At 41.7% G+C, this 20823-nt stretch overlaps 1 protein-coding gene across 3 annotated transcripts in view; it reads right to left on the bottom strand.

Moving 5' to 3' along the window:
- ckap5 (cytoskeleton associated protein 5) overlaps positions 1-19943 on the bottom strand; it is a 120472-nt gene extending 100529 nt beyond the window's left edge. For all 3 annotated transcript variants that reach the window (XM_060928229.1, XM_060928230.1, XM_060928231.1), the window contains exons 1-3: positions 19832-19943; positions 6930-7014; positions 1588-1781 (exon numbers count right to left, since the gene is read on the bottom strand). In XM_060928229.1, coding sequence (XP_060784212.1) covers positions 1588-1781; positions 6930-6986 — 251 coding nt within the window. In that variant the 5' untranslated portion in view covers positions 6987-7014; positions 19832-19943. The remainder of the gene's footprint in view (positions 1-1587; positions 1782-6929; positions 7015-19831) is intronic.
- Positions 19944-20823: the final 880 nt, after the last annotated feature.

The raw sequence follows: 20823 nt of genomic DNA, 5'->3' as shown, positions 1-20823 counted from the left end.
GTCAATCACAGCAAAACTAGGCAATCGTGGGTGGGTACATGTGAGCTCATGTATGCAAAAGAGGGCGCATAGCGCTTTTCTCTGCGCGTTATGCTGCCCTGTGACACAGCAGGTCAGAAAGATACTGCATGGCTGGCTTTACGTGTCTTGGAGGAAGCATGTGATGGTCGTCATCATCTCAAGTTGGTAGCTGTTGTATGATGAAGAGCTGGTTGGGGTGTGGAAATTGGCAGATGACCAAATTGTGAAGAAAATAGGGAGAAAATTTATAAAAAAAAAAAAAAGGCCTGCACACTGAAGTTTCACTCCATCACCGGTGTGCACGGAGCAAAACTTGGGTCATCAGTCTGATCCTACACACCCAGCTTTGTGTATATGAAAATCACCACATATGCAAATAATTCACAAGATCAACTGTGAGCTACTGCTCACTTGCGTATCCCTCCGCTCTCGCTTATATCAGAATGCAAGCAATCGAAGGAAGAGGACACTTATTATGAATGTTGACTTCAACAAATAATAAACCCTGAAACAAGTAAAGAGCAGTGTCTCTCCCCAGGGATTTCAAATAGCATCCTGCGAAACTGTCATTTTGAAATAGCATCAAAATCCATCCTATATGTTTCCTAAATACATTCAGCCATTAAACAGGAAGTCGATGTGCGGCAGAACTGAAAACGGTATACACGGTATAGAACCCCAAGCTGAAGCTCTGTACCAAATATCAAGCAGTTGTGATTTGTAGTTGCTGAGAAAAGTGTTGGGAAAATTCTGTAAATTAACGCTATCCGTTTCGTAAACACATTCAGTCAGTAAACAGGAAGTCGATGTGCGGCAGACCTGAAAACGGTATACACGGTATAGAACCCCAAGCTGAAGCTCAGTACCAAATATCAAGCAGTTGTGATTTGTAGTTGCTGAGAAAAGTGTTGGGAAAATTTTGTAAATTAATGCTATCCGTTTCATAAATACATTCAGTCGGTAAACAGGAAGTCGATGTGGGACAGACCTGAAAACGGTATACACGGTATAGAACCCCAAGCTGAAGCTCAGTACCAAATATCAAGCAGTTGTGATTTGTAGTTGCTGAGAAAAGTGTTGGGAAAATTTTGTAAATTAACGCTATATGTTTCGTAAATACGTTCAGTCGGTAAACAGGAAGTCGATGTGCGGCAGACCTGAAAACGGTATACACGGTATAGAACCCCAAGCTGAAGCTCAGTACCAAATATCAAGCAGTTGTGATTTGTAGTTGCTGAGAAAAGTGTTGGGAAAATTTTGTAAATTAACGCTATCCGTTTCATAAATACATTCAGTCGGTAAACAGGAAGTCGATGTGGGACAGACCCGAAAACGGTATACACGGTATAGAACCCCAAGCTGAAGCTCGGTACCAAGTACCTAGTGACTACGATTTGTGGTTGCTGAGAAAAAGGGTGTTTCGGACGGACGGAGATACAGACAGACAGAGAGGTCGACCAGCATACCCCCCTCCTTCGGAGCGAGGGTATAATTAGTTCCTCATAAAACACACATTATAAAAACAACAATAATAATAATAATAATAATAATAATAATTTCACTTACTTGCCAGCCACATGTGCATTCTCAATAAATACAAGTGCTGCTTCCAAGCCTTTGAGCTGAGCCACAGCGTTGGAGTCTGTAACAAATTTTTTGATCAGTCCCAGGTATTTCCCCCATTCAGGACTCTTCTCGTCCGTGATCCTCTGGAAAAGCTTCAGTGCTTCTTCATATCCGTTCAGTCTGGCCTTCCATACCTTAAGAGAAGGGTTTTTATTAGCAAAAGGCCTTTAAGGTCCATTTTCATATCATCGCTCTCAAGATGGCTTCTCTTTTCTTACTGATCAGGTCATTTAGCGGTTTGTTTTCTCGGACAGAAACCATCGCAACACTCCTGCTTCCTGAGCCATTCTGGCCTTCAGGTGTTACTTCTGCTTTTACATTAGATGTTTGTTCCATTGGTAAGACAGCTAATAAAAATTTGATTTATGGATCCTCACTCGAGACAATCCCGTAAGTCTGTTCACCCAAGCCAAGGAGTTACATACCATCACCGGTAAAACACTCTGTTCGCTACGAGACGTCATATGCGTTTGTACATGTATATTACAAGAATTTATTCTGAGGCCATCCTTAAAAAAAATCCGTTTCCTGTCCACCGGGTGAGCAAAAAAATTCAGTCGGGAGGGAGGGATTTTTTTTTTTTAAATATATGGATGGATAAGAAATCACAATGCTGTGTTTGCTCTTTCAGTACTTTATTACAAAAGCAGACACATTTAATAAAATATGACAGTTTAATCAACTGAAACTTGTACAAAAACTAAGTTAGCATTTTAAATGCTGACTGCAACATTTGCAAAACTTTTACAAAAGGTACTTAAAACGTCCGACACACGGACTTTTTGTAGTTCTAAATCGACCGTTAGGCCTAGTTCGGATAAAATTACACTATTAAAATGATCACTGAATGATTTGTTTTTCTGAATCTTTACTATTTTGTTGTTCGCTAGAATACCATTTTGCGATTTCACACTTAAGCAAATGTTTGAAAACTCCGGATCTCCTTCCTTCATGGTGGCTGCCGTTTTTTTTGTGCCGCGCGGCGCATGCGCAGAGTAAGGGAGAGTAACTCATCCGCGGCCCCGACATGCGGTGTGTGCGCGCGCACTCGGCGGAGGCAGTAGTGTGTCGGAGGGAACAGAAGCAGAGATGACGCTTATTTTGTCTCCGGTAAACCAGTCTTCTCTCGTTCAATTACGTGCTGGCATCAAAAGACACCGTTGGTTGTAAATGAAACCAAACTGAGTGGTTGGAGTGCATTTTCATACACAAATGGAGAAATGTTCGCTGAATGTTTGTGTAGCCCCACTGCAGACCGTTGTCGTTGTTAATTCATAGCATGCTCAGCTGCGTGAATGTGTCATGCACCGAAAATAAGAGATTTACAAGCCAGGAACGCCTCATGATGCAATACGCAAGAAACGAAAGAAGATTTACTGCCATTTTACTTTGTATTTGAGTAAAGTGAATAAATAAATGGTCTGTGGAAAATACATTTAATCCTGGGAACTGCGTGCACAGGAGTTTATTTTGTGTTTACTCCCCCCAGCTGGCTACTTATTTGTCATGGCTGGCTAGCATGAGCCTTAACGCCAATTTATGCTGACAACCCAGTCCTCGCAGACGGCGCTGCATATAGCATCTGCGTAGCCCCCCCACCTTCGCAGACGCTCTGCGCGCACCTCCCAAAAATTGTGACCACCGCAGAAGCCTCGCAGACAACGTCGCAGACAAGAGGGCTCTGATTGGTCCACTCTACATCCGCTGTACACGCACTTCCGCTTCCCTACTTTCCCGGTTTGGTTTGTTTTCACTACCGCCATTTTTAAAAACACGAGCGAAGATGAAGCAGCACGAAGAGCGGTTGATCGAGGAAGTGAGGAAGTACGTACATCTATACGACTCCAGTTCTAGTCATTATAAGTAACTGGAGGATAAACACTCCACTAACCACACCCACCAACTACTCCTAGCGATTTCGCGCCCCCTTGCGTTGTGGCGGTGAATAACATCGCGCACGCCTATTACTCCCCGCTCAACGATAAATTACAACTGTCTGCGAAAAGCTATCTGCGAAAGCCTTGTCGCAAGAGCATGCAGAGGCCCTTAGTGGAAAGCCCTGGGAATGCGTAAACGTCAAGTTCGATTTTAGATTTACGAACCCGAAAAAAATGTAGAAAAACCGGCGTTAAAAAAAAAATTCAACCGCACAAACGGCACTCACCCGGCCGGTGGACCGGAAACAGAACATTTTTTAATAATGGCCTGAGGTTAAATCTTACTAGCAGAATCCTATCTTGCATCTTATTGGGCTTACCAGCCATGTTATTCAAGTATTACTCAGCTCTAAACGAAGGGCTGCAACAACTAACTCCACTGGACAAAAGCCAATTGCTGCATAGAGATTTATTATTTCCTTTCATTAACTAATCGATAAGGAAATTCAATGCCAACTATTTTTAAGTAGCTAAACCATTTTTGACAGTGCTGCTAAATAAATACGTCATTTCATTTTCTTAAAACGCACCCAATACAACCCCAATCCCATAAACTTGGGACACTGTGTAAAACAAACAGAATATGATGATTTGCAAACGTTGGAAACCCTATATTTCACTGTACCATTTTCAAAGACAAATGCTGAAACTGAAAAATTATTATATTTTTCATAAAACATGATCATTTAGTGCACAGGGGTAGCTTGTACATCTGGGAAGGCATCATTAATGTTGAATGATCTAGACACATTTCGGAGCAATACGCTGCCATCCAGGCAAAATCTTTTTCAGGGAAGGCCTTCCTTCTTTCAGCAAGACAATGCCAAACTGCTTTTTGCTCATATTAAAAACTGCATGGCTCCGTAGTAAAAAATGGCCCTTTTCCACTATCCTTTTTCAGCTCGCTTCAGCCCGACATGGCTCGCGTTTCGACTACCTCAGAACAGCACGACTCGGCTCGCTTCAGCCCTGCTTAGCAACCAAAACTCGCACGGTTTTGGACTGTTTGCGCTGCTTAACGACATCACGTGACGTCCAGCCAGCACGGTTCAGCGCGGTTGTAGTCGAAATGCAACTCCAACAGCCCCACTCAGCCCGACTCAGCCCAACTCAGCACGGCACGGCTCAGCCCGACTCAGCCGCGTTTGTAGTGGAAAAGCAGCAAAAGAGTCCAGGTGCTAAACTAGCCTGCTTGCAGTCCAGACCTGCGTCCCATTTAAAATATGACAAAATTAGACCCTGAACTGTTGAGCAACTGAAATTGTATAACAGGCAAGAATGGGACAACATTTCTCTTTCAAAACTACAGCAACTGGTCTCCTCAGCTCCCAAACGTTTACAGGGTCTTGTTAAAAGTAAAGGTGATGCAACACCGGGGTAAACATGCCAACTTTTTGAAACGTGTTGCTGACCTCAAATTCAAAATGAACAACTGTATTGTTTTTCAAAAAAAAAAAAAATTCAGTTTCACCATTTGATATGTTGTCTTTGTATTATTTTCAATTAAATATCGGGGTTCCAAGATTTGAAAATTGTCACTCTGCTTAATTTGTTTTACACAGTGTCCCAAATTTATGGAATTGGGGTTGCATTTTAATACAAGCTGTCCGATACGTCATCAAGCCACCATCCCATTTCTGTTTCACACTGAAACATTGACACAGCCATCGTTGGGTGTATCAGTGACGACAGAGAGGAGGAGTATAGGAGCCTGGTGAGGGACTTTGCTGTGTGGTGCAACAGGAACCATCTGCAGCTCAACACCTCGAAGACCAAGGAGCTGGTCATTGACTTTGGGAGGTCCAGACCAAGGTCACGACCAGTTCTGATCGAGGGAGTCGAGGTGGAGGCTGTGGATTCCTACAAGTACCTCGGGCTGTGGCTGGACAGCAAGCTGGACTGGACTTGCAACACCAAACACTCGTACAGGAAGGGACAGAGCAGGCTGTACTTCCTTAGGAGGCTGCGGTCCTTTAACATCTGCAGGAAACTCCTGTGGATGTTCTATCAGTCTGTGGTCGCCAGTGTCCTGTTTTACACCGTGGTGTGCTGGGGGGGCAGCACATCCAAGAAGGACACATCCAGGCTGGACAAACTGATCAGGAGGGCCGGCTCTGTGGTCGGCATGAAGCTGGACTCTCTGGTGACGGTGGCAGAGAAGAGGTCTATGGACAAACTATTGAACATCATGGACGATGCCAGTCACCCTCTGCACACCGTCATCAGCAACCAGAGGAGCCTGTTCAGTGACAGAATGCTCCTTTCCAAGTGCAGGACGAACACATTCAAAAACTCCTTTGTCCCTCATGCCATCAGACTGTACAACTCCTCTCTGGGGGGGAGGAGGGGTAACAGGAGGACAGAGGACGGGAAGGAGCAGTAGCCTAGCCTAACAATAAGCAATACCAGACAATGTGCAATATCTCCCCCCCTTTTCTTCCCTCCTCCCCCTCTTCCCCATATCTTATTCTTTTTATATTTGTATATGTAAATACTTAATTTATTTTCATTTATCTAGAAGTTTTCCTCTATTTCTTTTCTTTGTTTATCTGTAATGATGCTACTGGAATCTTAATTTCCCTGAGGGAACCCTCCCAAAGGGATCAATAAAGTTTTATCTAATCTAATCTAATTAGGAGCTGATCCCCCCCCCCAAAAAAAAAGTCGATTTGCTGATTCCAGGCTTTGAAAACTAAAACGATCAAACCCAAACCTTCAGAACTGATTCGTCACACCAAAGACGAATCACCTTGCGCAAACACGTCAAGCAAAACGAACGTAGCATCCAAGCGTTTCCATGGATACTGGCCTTTATTTTGAATTTGACAGGTTAGATTTGAACAAATCATGGCTGAAAGGAGAACAGTTCCCAGCAAATTAAACCAGCGATCCATCGGACATGCTGATTTTGCGTCTCTGAAGTGCTGCAACACGCTATCGTACGCGGAGCTCAGGAGTTTCATGTCGCGTCATGACTAAACTGAAATCGCTGTATTCAGTCAGTATGTGGAATTACAGAAGCTACAAATGACTGATAGTTAATTCTGGATTTTATAAGGACAATATAATAAAGATGAGCAAACAGACGCTGGCACAGTGATAACCGTTCTTTTACAACAACGAGGCTGTTTCAAACTTGGTAAATAGGCACATGGTGCTGGAAGCTGCAGAAAGACAATGTGTAAGATTGCTGTGTGTTATCCCCGAGGCGCAAACCTTTGAGTAACACCAACAGTGTTTAAACTGCTGATGCAGAAGCAGCTTGACATAACACGTCTATGATGATTTCAGCATGAGAGAGCACGAGAGAGAGAGGGGGAAAAAAAAATAATAAAAAATAATTACCTTGTGTTCGCACTTCTGATCGATGGGCAGCTTCATCCACTCGCTGTCGTCCCCCATGATGATGGCTCCTCCGTTTTCGCCTTATCTACTCAACCGAAGAGAGCAACAGAGGAAAAAAAAAAAACAGGATGCTGTTTCTTTGGCTGTCGTCCAGAATGACAAAAATACTATTGCTCGTTTACTGGCACTTACAGTTTAATCCAAGCAGTTAAAAACAGCTGAAGTTCTGCAAACTCAGTGGACTCAAAAGCAAATGAAAAAGTCTTGGGAATAACCGAACAGTAATAACAATAGAATAATATAATACGCGTAACCACAATGGACAAGTTTACGTCAAACACCAACCACGGCACACAAGACAACAAATCATACACACAGATCGCTTCCAACGCTAAAGCTTGGAAACTTCATCTTCTGAAAAATAAATTAAGCGAATGCACACGGTTACCCAATCTTAGACTACGTTCAGACTGCACCCTGAAACGACCCATATCCGATTTTTTTGCCCATATGCGACCTGTATCCGATTTGTTATTGACAATCTGAACGACGGCGGCACGGTGGTGTAGTGGTTAGCGCTGTCGCCTCACAGCAAGAAGGTCCGGGTTCGAGCCCCGTGGCCGGCGAGGGCCTTTCTGTGCGGAGTTTGCATGTTCTCCCCGTGTCCGCGTGGGTTTCCTCCGGGTGCTCCGGTTTCCCCCACAGTCCAAAGACATGCAGGTTAGGTTAACTGGTGACTCTAAATTGAGCGTAGGTGTGAATGGTTGTGTCTATGTGTCAGCCCTGTGATGACCTGGCGACTTGTCCAGGGTGTACCCCGCCTTTCGCCCATAGTCAGCTGGGATAGGCTCCAGCTTGCCTGCGACCCTGTAGAAGGATAAAGCAGCTAGAGATAATGAGATGAGATGAGAATCTGAACGACACAGATCCGATTTTTTTCACATGCGACCCAGGCCGCTTGGATATGTGGCCCTAATTCCGATGCATATCCGTTATTTTCACATGCGACTGCAGTCTGACCGGACAGGTCGCATTCATGCGACCTACACGTCATCAACAACAGACAAACGTCACTATTCTGCGTTGGCTAATCCCGCCTCTTTGGTGGAAAACAACAACATTTGTACAGTTTTCAGAATTTAAATAGACTTTTATAGAATTGATCAAGCTAATGGTGGATTTGGTAGGGACCTGGATGTTAAATCATCCTGTATTACAAGATAAGATTGTTCTGGAAATTTCCAGTAATTTGACACCTTCGGTCTCATTAGTCTGCTGCCCACATTAATCAGATTATTGTGTGAGTTCCGCCGCCGCCACAAAAACCACATCGCCAGGTCTCGCCTCATCTCCATCCTTTACTTGCAAACTTGAAGGGTGCGCTTTTTTTTGTTTGTTTACGTATTACGTAGATGTGCTTATTACGTGTCAATTTGCGCATGCGGGACACTTTTGGGTCGTTTTCCGTTCATATTGGAGATCGCATACAAGTCTCATATAATTGGTAATGTGAACGGGCGAACAAAAAAAATCGGATTTCACAACAAATCGGATATGGGTCGTTTCAGGTTGCGGTCTGAACGTAGTGTTAATGTAACCGATAAGGCAAATTTTGATTTAATTAACAAGCTTTTCATTTCGACTGGATTTTACATGCAGCGACATCCAAAAAAAAAAAAATCCTCACACACTCATCTCAACCTGCCTTACTGACTTGTAAGAGACAATGCAAGAACTTCCTTATGTGGTTTCTGACACCATTAGGTGCCATCTGTACAAATAGACTGAACTGCAAGAACAGCAGCCATCTCGAGGCCAGGATCGCTTTCTTGCTCAGCTCATACTGTAGTCTGGCATCACCACCGTCGCGGTCCAATGTCTGAAACTGTCATACGTATTACAACCCCGATTCCAAAAAAGTTGGGACAAAGTACAAATTGTAAATAAAAACGGAATGCAATAATTTACAAATCTCAAAAACTGATATTGTATTCACAATAGAACATAGACAACATATCAAATGTTGAAAGTAAGACATTTTGAAATTTCATGCCAAATATTGGCTCATTTGAAATTTCATGACAGCAACACATCTCAAAAAAGTTGGGACAGGGGCAATAAGAGGCTGGAAAAGTTAAAGGTACAAAAAAGGAACAGCTGGAGGACCAAATTGCAACTCATTAGGTCAATTGGCAATAGGTCATTAACATGACTGGGTATAAAAAGAGCATCTTGGAGTGGCAGCGGCTCTCAGAAGTAAAGATGGGAAGAGGATCACCAATCCCCCTAATTCTGCGCCGACAAATAGTGGAGCAATATCAGAAAGGAGTTCGACAGTGTAAAATTGCAAAGAGTTTGAACATATCATCATCTACAGTGCATAATATCATCAAAAGATTCAGAGAATCTGGAAGAATCTCTGTGCGTAAGGGTCAAGGCCGGAAAACCATACTGGGTGCCCGTGATCTTCGGGCCCTTAGACGGCACTGCGTCACATACAGGCATGCTTCTGTATTGGAAATCACAAAATGGGCTCAGGAATATTTCCAGAGAACATTATCTGTGAACACAATTCACCGTGCCATCCGCCGCTGCCAGCTAAAACTCTATAGTTCAAAGAAGAAGCCGTATCTAAACATGATCCAGAAGCGCAGACGTCTTCTCTGGGCCAAGGCTCATTTAAAATGGACTGTGGCAAAGTGGAAAACTGTTCTGTGGTCAGACGAATCACAATTTGAAGTTCTTTATGGAAATCAGGGACGCCGTGTCATTCAGACTAAAGAGGAGAAGGACGACCCGAGTTGTCATCAGCGCTCAGTTCAGAAGCCTGCATCTCTGATGGTATGGGGTTGCATTAGTGCGTGTGGCATGGGCAGCTTACACATCTGGAAAGACACCATCAATGCTGAAAGGTATATCCAGGTTCTAGAGCAACATATGCTCCCATCCAGACGACGTCTCTTTCAGGGAAGACCTTGCATTTTCCAACATGACAATGCCAAACCACATACTGCATCAATTACAGCATCATGGCTGCGTAGAAGAAGGGTCCGGGTACTGAACTGGCCAGCCTGCAGTCCAGATCTTTCACCCATAGAAAACATTTGGCGCATCATAAAACGGAAGATACGACAAAAAAGACCTAAGACAGTTGAGCAACTAGAATCCTACATTAGACAAGAATGGGTTAACATTCCTATCCCTAAACTTGAGCAACTTGTCTCCTCAGTCCCCAGACGTTTACAGACTGTTGTAAAGAGAAAAGGGGATGTCTCACAGTGGGAAACATGGCCTTGTCCCAACTTTTTTGAGATGTGTTGTTGTCATGAAATTTAAAAATCACCTAATTTTTCTCTTTAAATGATACATTTTCTCAGTTTAAACATTTGATATGTCATCTATGTTCTATTCTGAATAAAATATGGAATTTCGAAACTTCCACATCATTGCATTCCGTTTTTATTTACAATTTGTACCTTGTCCCAACTTTTTGGAATCGGGATTGTAGAAATGATTTGGCTTATATAGTGATGTGAGCCAAAAAAAATAAAAAGTCTTCCGAGATGAGTGTGTAATCATTCCCATACACAGTTTGCACACGTCTGAGCTCATTGACTACATTTATGGTATGAAAAATATTTTTTCCCCCATGCCTTCTTTTAAACTGTGTGGCTCCAAAGCAGAGACACCATGACATTAAAGCCATCAGAGAAACAAAGCTGTAACGCTTGGTTTAAAAAAAAAAAAAAAGGAAATATGCATCATCAGAAGGCGCGCACACACACACACACACACACACACCACCTGGGCTGCTTCTGTTCACATCAACAAACAGAGTCGCATCGGAAAGATGAAATGAAACGAACACTCGAGTGCAGCTGTATCGTAGGATGCCAGTATGATCTTTCAGCATAATACACGCTTACAATAATCCAGCACTTAGACAAGGATGTACAGTATTATCTTGATCAAGAAAGTAAACATCATTCAAAGTCAACAAACTGTGACTCACTAAAGAACACCATCAATCATCTACAAAACCCTTTCTGCATGCAGTCGAACATAAACCCGGCGCTACGAAGATCTCTAGATTGTAAAAGGCCACTTAAGTCGGGGCGAGTGGTTGCTTCATGTTGCTTAATGTTTTTTAATGCACATCAGAGACGTCAAGTTTCACATTCGATATTGATTTCCGGAGAACATCCAGCCGCAGCGTCATGAAATAAAACGCCTGCCCGACACGAACCTCGACGACAGCTCCCATCATGCCTGTGGAAAAAAATAACGCATCACCACAGGAGGGGGGAAAAAATAAAATAAAATAAAATCCACAGCCATGTTATTTGGTAGGAACCACAATTTGTACTGTACTTCTGCCAACAACAGAACAGTGAAGCCAGGTTATAAAAACCTGCACGTTATCAACGTTATGACGTCGAGCAAGCGAGCGTACCGCCCATCCCTATTCAAGAGAAATGACTGATGCATGCAGTCAGACCAAAAGCATGCTGGAAACAAATATTCTTTTCAATATATGCCGTGTGCACAATCACGTGGGTTGTCCTGAACACAATCATCTAAGATAATTTAGAATTAACCATAACGCTGCATTTCCAGATCCTCGTGCTTTATTCCACCTACAAAATTCTAAAACTTTGTCAGCTGCCAAAACACTCATTTGATTCAATTCGTTTGCACACAAACACTAACAGAGGATAAAAATCAGGCCATCCATAGCCAGGGGCCAAGGAGGCAAAACTGGCCATGCTGGATGGGATGAGATGGGATGCAATGCATTCTCTCTTTCTCCCCCCATCAATCAATCAGAGCAGCACTAGACAATTACAGACGTACATAATGTGTATGCGGAAGAGGGCAGACTGCGCTTTTGTCTGAGGGAGTGTGTTGAACTGCCCTGTGATGCAGCATGAGCAGCAGTTTGAAAAGATGTTGCTGGTAGGCATCACGTCCTGGATGAAGGATATGATAGCCTACTCCCCTACGCTGTATGAAAGGGGTGAGATGGCTGGTGGGAGTGAAATGGCCACGACTCAGATACCCAGGAAAAAAAAAAAAAAAACAGCGCAAACAAAATCAGGAGTGCATCGATCCAATACTGAATCGGTATTAGGCGACTTATTTTAGATTTTTCGGATCACGGATCCGCCGACGGCAGTTAAACACTACCGCTAGAAAAATAAAAAGTCGTGCGTATTTTTATTTTTACTGCTGAAATGTAGTAAAAAAAAAAAAATAGTCACATTTTTCTTGTAACAGCACTGTATCCCTGGTACTAGGTCATATTCCTTTAAGTAAAAAGTATTAAGGCCTCTGCATGCTCTTGCGACAAGGCTTTCGCAGATAGCTTTTCGCAGACAGTTGTAATTTATTGTTGAGCGGGGAGAAATAGGTGTGCGCGATGTTATTCACCGGCACGGCACAACGCAAGGGGGCGCAAAGTCGCTAGGAGTAGTTGGTGGGTGTGGTTAGTGGAGTGTTTATCCTCCGGTTACTTATAATGACTACAACTGGAGTCGTATAGATGTACGTACTTCCTCGATCAACCGCTCTTCATGCTGCTCCAGCTTCGCTCGTGTTTTTAAAAATGCCAGTCGTGAAAACAAACCAAACCGGGAAAGTAGGGAAGCGGAAGTGCGTGTACAGCAGATGTAGAGTGGACCAATCAGAGCCCTCTTGTCTACGACGCTGTCTGCGAGGCTTCTGCGGTGGTCACAATTTTTGGGAGGTGCGCGCAGAGCGTCTGCAAAGGTGGGGGGGCTATGCAGACACTATCTGCGACACCGTCTGCAAGGACTGGGTTGTCAGCATAAATTGGCCTTTAGAATCGCAAATACAAACGACAATGCATGTTGTATATATCCACTTCAGCCGAGTCCAAAAACGAAACTATTTACGACATTGAGTATTCACTTGAATGTTTTTATGGTATTTACGACCGCTTTACGACAGTGTCGACCTCGTGCTGACCATGGCTGATGCTGACAGCATGGATTCCGAGCTATCGCCTCAACTGTACGTAAGCAGAAAGTGTGGTAAAGAAAAGTCTTTTCACTGCCTCACTAACCAAAACGTGGGCGATTTCGTCTCTCAAGCGTTGAAAGTAAACAATGAAAAGATCAAAACGATCTTTGGTTCTCAGAAAGAAGGTGCTGATGTAACGAGCGCGATGCCGAATATGCCTGCCATAACGTTAGTTCACGATTTTGGCTGCAAGTATCTGACTGTGGAATTAGAAGAGGATGGTGACGCAGAGAGTCCTATCGAATCAAGTAGCACGAACGTATCAGCCTTCAATGTGCATGTGTGTGTGTAAAGTGTGTCTCTTGAATTTAAATTATTTTATCATCTTAATCCGACATTTAAATTTTGCCATGCAAAAAAAAAAAAAAATTGGACAAGGACACTTATTTTTATTTCAACCGACATAATCAAAAATATGTTGAAAAAAAAATCCGTGAACCTAAAGATAAAAAATGGGTGGCCTTAGGGCTGATCCGGGCCTGAACAGCTGAATGAGTGCCGGATATATTTTACGCCATGAAAACATCAAGTTAAATGACAAAGATCATGGACACAAATGGTTTTAAAGAAGAACTGAAGTCATTTTTAAACTTGCTTTATTTCTTAATTAATGTTATTTAATTACATTTTCGGTTTTCATAACCTTATATCGTGACTCGTATTGGCAACTAATTGCAATTAAATATTATACTTATCGGCAGATTCGGTTTTTAGCCGTGTTGAATTTAGTTCGTTTGGTCCACGGCAGGCGTCGCTTATCGTCACGAGACTTCTGTGAGACTTCGAAACATCAAGTGTCAGCGCCGCCATTTCGAAAACTGTTTTCCAAACGAAATATTGCACAAAAACGAGTTTAAATGACAATTACTGCCTACTTTTTTCAAACTTTCCTGATTGCTATCAAAACAAACAAAACTTCCGGCTTGATTACATCCGTGTTCGAAAGAAGGCGCGCGCGTCTTGACAACGTTGGCAGATGTTAGTCACTTGGATTTCCGCTGTACGTTTTACTTCCGTCCTACGACGTCTCGCACAGGTCTCAACCAATCTTGTTAACGGCCATTGCTTTGACATACGGACTGATATATTACAGAGCATATTTCACACACTCAGAACTTGCTATAGCAGTGACAAAACAGCGATCAAAAATGCATTCCGATATTTAATAACATGAAATAGAATTTTGATAATTTAAAAAAAAAAAAAATACCTTCAGTTCTCCTTTAAAAGCACGTCACCATCAAACAGGTTTCAAAGCTTACTCTTATTACTTGTTACACTCTGAGACGATCCCAATAAAAATCTCGGTCAAATTCTGTAACAGAATAACGTGTTCTCCAGGTTAGATTATAGGATGAAATTCCTCTAGCGACAGACTTGAGATTTAAAAAAAAAAAAAAAAAAAAAAACCATGCTCTTCTTATATCAGCAAATCAGCATGATCCGAGCTCATGAAGAAAATAAGCTCACTCAAAACAAACATTGTTCAAAGTAGTGAACGTCAGGTATTTTTCTGTTTATTAGCAAGTTTTATTTAGATTTCGCCATCGATACTACCGCATTTGTAGCTGTCCCATAGTTTTTGTGTAATTCTGTGCTGTTCTCTTCTTGGTATGTTTTTTTTTTTTTTAAATACAAGTATCATATGAGTGATCATACGCTGGACTTTCAATTTAAAAAAAAAAAATTCTGTCCACTCTTAGGCTACGTTCACACTGCAGGCTGAAGTGACTCAAATCCGATCTTTTCGCCCATATGTGACCTGTATCCGATCTTTTATTGACAATATGAACGACACAGATCCGATTTTTTCAAATCCGACCCAGGCCGTTTGGATATGTGGTCCTAATTCCGATTCCTATCCGCTCTTTTCATATGCGACTTCAGTCTGAACCGCCAGGTCGCATTCATCCGACTTGCACGTCATCAACAAGCCACAAACGTCACTATTCTGCGCTGAAGTAGGCGGCAGGTCTCTCAAAAAAAGTTACAACAACATGGCGCATAATCACGGGCGCAGATAGAGGGGGGGACTCGTCCCACCCAGATTTAAATTCACCTCGCTCGGTCCCCCCCACTTATAGGGAGGAAAAAACGTCTATGCTGTCTTTCTTTGCATAAGGCAAACCTCACGGAAAAATCAAAAGACTAATTACCATTCGGTTTATTGAGGTGCACAGCAGTGTATACATAGTTGCAACAACTCACATAAAACAAAACAAAGACTGATATTCGGTTGGTTGAGCTGCGCAGACTGCACAGGTTGCGAGCTCGAGCTTGGTTGCTATGGTTACTAACAACAAGTTTGACAGGCATATCGGGGTTGGGGTTGGTTTGCTGGCAGCTTTGTCCCCCCCAGTTTTTTGTCCCCCCCAGTTCAAAAAACGTATCTGCGCCCCTGCGCATGACATCAATGCGAGGGACGCTTCGGGCTGTGAAGGTTCTGAATCTTCTCAATGGAAGGACGCAGAGGTTAGGGAGCTGATTTCCATTTGGGGGGATGCAGCTATTCAAGCTAGATTGGATGAGTCATACCGCAACCGGGCGGTTTTACTTCCGTAAACAGTGGCCATGCTCACTGCGTGTGACGTCGTCGTATCCTGCAATGCGCATGCGGAACACTTTTAGGTCGCTTTTCGTTCATACTGAGGATCACATACAAGTCGCATATATTTGTTAATGTGAACGACCTCACAAAAAAATCGGATTTCACAAAAAAATCGGAATTGAGCATTAAGCCTTGCAGTGTGAACGTTGCGCAAGTTCACACTATGCATTTCGAAGAACACCAAGCTCAACTTATGAGTAAAGAATTATTCTACGATATGAACTTTTTTGTTGACAAAATACGGATAGGTCACGGATTATGGCTCATGGAAATATAAATTTAAAAAATAAAAAAAAAATAATACGGAGTGGTTACAGATTTTAATACAAATGCAAATAATTTATGGCTCGGTCACGGATGCTTTAGTATATTACAGATTGGTTATGGACGATGCATCATGGATGGTTAATTTTACAGACGTTCCTACGAGTCTACAGAACAACGACAGGGACGTCACAAAGTCTCCATGGTGACGTTATCTGCTGGTGGTAGCTACATTATGGAGGTAGAAGCACCAGATCAAGTCGAGCCGATACTAACTAATCGGCAGACGAGTCTTTTGATAACAGATGTGGAACATCTAATAACATATAGAGCACACAAGTCCGAAATAACATTTTTGCCAAAAGGGGGTGAAGTTTACATATTTCACCCAAAGACTGATGTTAGAAAGCAGGGATTGGGTAGCAGATAGTCACAGGTAAATTATAATTTAAAAAAATAAATAAAATAAAAAATACGGAGGGGTTAGCTACAGATTTTAAATACAGATGCATCACGGACGCTAGTAATTTACAGACTGGTCACGGAGGTTTCAATATATTACCGATTTCGTACGGATGATGCATCACGGATAAAACAAGTCTAAAACAATTAAAATTTTTGGACTGCCGAAGTTCACAATTAAAATATCTAATCTGCATTTTTATGTTTACTTTATTAATTTACTATTGATATTTCACTGAAAATATAATACCCGTGAATAAAAGAGCTGTACTTTGTAATTTTTTTTTTCTGTGAATCTGTATTTTGCAACAGTGGCAAAATTACTACATAAAACGGGCATAACTGTCCAACTATTATTAGCTGCGTTGCCAATACAGCAACAGTACGGTTTGGTGCTACAGTTTAATCTGAGAAACAGTAACACTTCAGGTCTGAGAAACAGTGCAATTACACCAGTTTGCCTGAAGTTAATTTACTTCTGCAGTTACTATTCAGTTGCTTGACGCTAATGCATTTTTAAAGATGTATTCTTGTTAACAGCAATTTTTAAGTGTGCTATTCAATGTTAAAAATAGCCAAGGCTTTGATAAGTAAAAATATTAAGATACAATTATAGGACTTATAAACTACATCGGGGGAGTAGAGCAGCAGCTACAATTATCGACACCTTTTCAGATTTACCAATAAAAACCAATTTTACAAAAGGTGAGTTTCAGTTCCAACAGTTATTATTGGTTAATTAATCAACCGGAAGACCCGCCTCACCCTTTGATCTTGTCTGATGATACAGCTTGTTACCAGAGATGAAATTTTTTTTTTCAGCACGATCAGCAATTTGAGGAAAACCCAGACGTTATCATCGCAGGTAAGCATGGTGGAAAGATCATGGACATGTTTTTACTGATCAAATTCACCGATATTTCATGATCTCCTTGTTAAAACCTACTTTGTTTCTTACTCTTTCATTTGACAGCTGCCATTTTGTATCTAAACGTGCGTTTGAGAAGTCACGTGAGGTGTCGATAATAGTGATCACTTTCACCGAATTAAGTGACATTTATAACTGTTATGGATTGATCTTTGTGTAACATCATTGAAGTAGATTAAGTACTTTTATATTTATTAAAAAAAAAGTGTTGTGATTTATAATAGTTTTTTTCTGATTCATAACAGAATGGAATGTTTATAGAGTATTTGGAATCTGAATGCAATAAATAGAATGAGAGCAGAATTAAATTCCTAGCATACATACATGCATATACACACATACATACATATATACACACATATATATATATATATAGTGTGTGTGTGTATACACACAAAATTACATGCTTGAATTACAGACTTTTCCATTGAGAAAATATATTTTTGCAGTTTGTTGTAAATATCTAACACATAATATCAGCAGACATTTTATGTTTTGGTTTGAGGAATGACATGCGACCTTTGACCTGGATTTTCATGTGGTTACAATGTCAATTGCCTGTTGACATTTATTGGTAAACGACAAAACTAGAAATTAATACAAACAACAACGAATGATTAACAAAAATGTGATCTACAAAAATACGTAAAGTGGAACAAAAAGATTTTCTGATGCAGGTTAAACATCATCAGTTCATTTGTTTACAAACATGAGAACTACTTCCTCATTTACATAAACACACTTAGATTTATATTTAGTACAAAATATCTAGAACAAATTTTAAATAAAAACTATATTTTATTAACTTGATACCACGTACTGATTATTTATAAATAAATCATCTTGGATGTCGCTAACTGCAGGCAAAGGTGTCACTAATTGTGGAACGGTGCCAATAACTGCGGATAAAGTGGTCAATAATTGTGGAACAGCGGTGTCGCTAACTGTGGACAAAGGTGTCGATAACTGTGGACAAAGGTGCCGCTAATTGTGGAACGGTGTCGATAACTGGTGACAAAGGTGCGGCTAACTTGTGGACAAAAGGTGTCGCTAATTGTGGACAAAAGGTATCAATAACTGCGGACAAAGTGGTCAATAATTGTGGAACAGTGGTGTCGCTAAGTGTGGACAAAGGTGTCGATAACTGTGGACAAAGGTGCCGCTAACTGTGGAACGGTGTCGATAACTGGTGACAAAGGTGCCGCTAACTGTGGACAAAAGGTATCAATAACTGCGGACAAAGTGGTCAATAATTGTGGAACAGTGGTGTCACTAACCGTGGACAAAGGTGTCGATAACTGTGGACAAAGGTGCCGCTAATTGTGGAACGGTGTCGATGACTGGTGACAAAGGTGCCACTAATTGTGGAACGGTGCCGCTAACTGTGGACAAAAGGCGTCGCTAACTGTGGAACGGTGTTGCTAACTGTGGACAAAGGTGTCGATAATCGTGGAACGGTGTCGCTAACTGGTGACAAAGGTGTCGATAATTGTGGAACAGAGTCGAGAACTGCGGGGAACGGAGTAACGTGATCTGATACGCCAAGTAATCGGAATCAACTTTTTTTTTCCAGTGGAAGTTTGAGTAATTATTAATGCACAATTTACATATTGAAAGTCTTTATTTTTGCAACGGCCAAAAAGATCGTTAAGGGTGTCGATAATTGTAGTCGCGCTACCTGACTAAACTTTTTTTTTTGGGGGGGGGGGGGGGGGGGGAGCTATACATACACCTTTATATACAGTTTAATTAAAACTCAATATTGTATTATTTCATGTCAACTCGAAATGCCAGTTATTAATATTATATTACAGCATCATTCTACATATTAAAAAAAAACCCGTTAGGTTTGGATAATAAATCACTTTTGAACAAATATAACACCACAAATAAATTGTTAAAACTAATAGAATATTACTCAGCAAGTTTTATAAAACAAAAAAACATTGAGCTGTTTTAAATAATAAGCTAACTAAATGAGTTCTGTCTGTCTAATTCCTGACTAATAATATTAACTTGGATATAACTGACCAAAACATTGCGAATTCAGCGGATATTTAACATTTAAGACATTTCCGAGCTGAAATGTCAATAATTTTATCCAAAAATAAATTCTAAATAATGTTTTGGTAAACAGTACCGTTTAACAGTGATGACCAAACGGTGCTAACAAGAGAGAGTCCAGGACGCAGCTAGCTGCTAGCATAACGCAGCATACAATGCAGGCTGAGAATAGGATAGGATAGGATAGGATAGGTTAGCATAGCATAGGCTAGCTTAGCATAGCATCCTCATAGCAACGCTACAAATAACAGTGTAGCTGCTAAGAGCGGATGTGCAGGGAGATAGAAGTGGATTAGCATGATGGGTTTTACAATGAATTCGTGACTGTGTGTGGATACAAATTCAAGACGGCACACAGTTATTGTTTCACACACACATATCTATCTATCTATCTATCTCTCTCTCTCTCACACACACACACACAGAGAGAGAGAGAGAGAGAGAGAGAGAGAGAGAAGGCCCTGAAAACGCAGCAAACGCGTCCCCAAAGAGAAACACAATTCCGTTCACACAACATTTATAAAGATTGCAAACCGGATATTTGAAGGTCTGAGCTGAAGGTTCATCTGCTTGAGGACAGGAAGACAAGACGCAGAGGTTCAGCCGGAGCCGAGATGTGCTCTCATTTCTCTGCCGGGCTTTGAAACGCCTCCAAGGGCGGGGAGTCAGAGGGAGGATCCGCTCCAGACCAGCAGCTTCTCCCACAACACACACAAACTTTCCTCATGTTTCTCACTCTTTCTCAACAACAACAAACTACCAGCATTTGTAATTACATACTGTATTTTAAACACATTTCAAAATAAATGATTGGCTATGGACACTAAGGGATCCGCCCATAGTGAGAGTGAGAGTGAAAATAAACACTAAGCACCACACCTCTCAGAACTCAGGGAGCACTTTAAAAGTAAAATAAATTCCACATAATATGGATTCATCTCATCTCATCTCATCTCATCTCATTATCTCTAACCGCTTTATCCTGTTCTACAGGGTCGCAGGCAAGCTGGAGCCTATCCCAGCTGACTACGGGCGAAAGGCGGGGTACACCCTGGACAAGTCGCCAGGTCATCACAGGGCTGACACATAGACACAGACAACCATTCACACTCACATTCACACCTACGGTCAATTTAGAGTCACCAGTTAACCTAACCTGCACGTCTTTGGACCGTGGGGGAAACCGGAGCACCCGGAGGAAACCCACGCGGACACGGGGAGAACATGCAAACTCCACACAGAAAGGCCCTCGCCGGCCCTGGGGCTTGAACCCAGGACCTTCTTGCTGTGAGGCGACAGCGCTAACCACTACACCACCGTGCCGCCAATATGGATTTATTTCATGAACAAATTTCAACTTACACACACACACTGATCAGCCTATTTTCACACAAGTCCTAAAAGTAGATAAAGAGAACCCAGTTAAACAGATGAGACAAAAATATTCTACTTGGTCATTTATTTATTGAGGAAAATGATCCAATATTACATATCTGTGAGTGGCAAAAGTATGTGAACCTTTGCTT

Source organism: Neoarius graeffei, chromosome 8, assembly GCF_027579695.1.
Source record: "Neoarius graeffei isolate fNeoGra1 chromosome 8, fNeoGra1.pri, whole genome shotgun sequence".
In the NCBI taxonomy this organism is placed as follows: domain Eukaryota; kingdom Metazoa; phylum Chordata; class Actinopteri; order Siluriformes; family Ariidae; genus Neoarius; species Neoarius graeffei.
The sequence above is the reverse complement of the archived record's forward strand: the minus strand, read 5'-3'. Positions and strand labels throughout refer to the sequence as shown.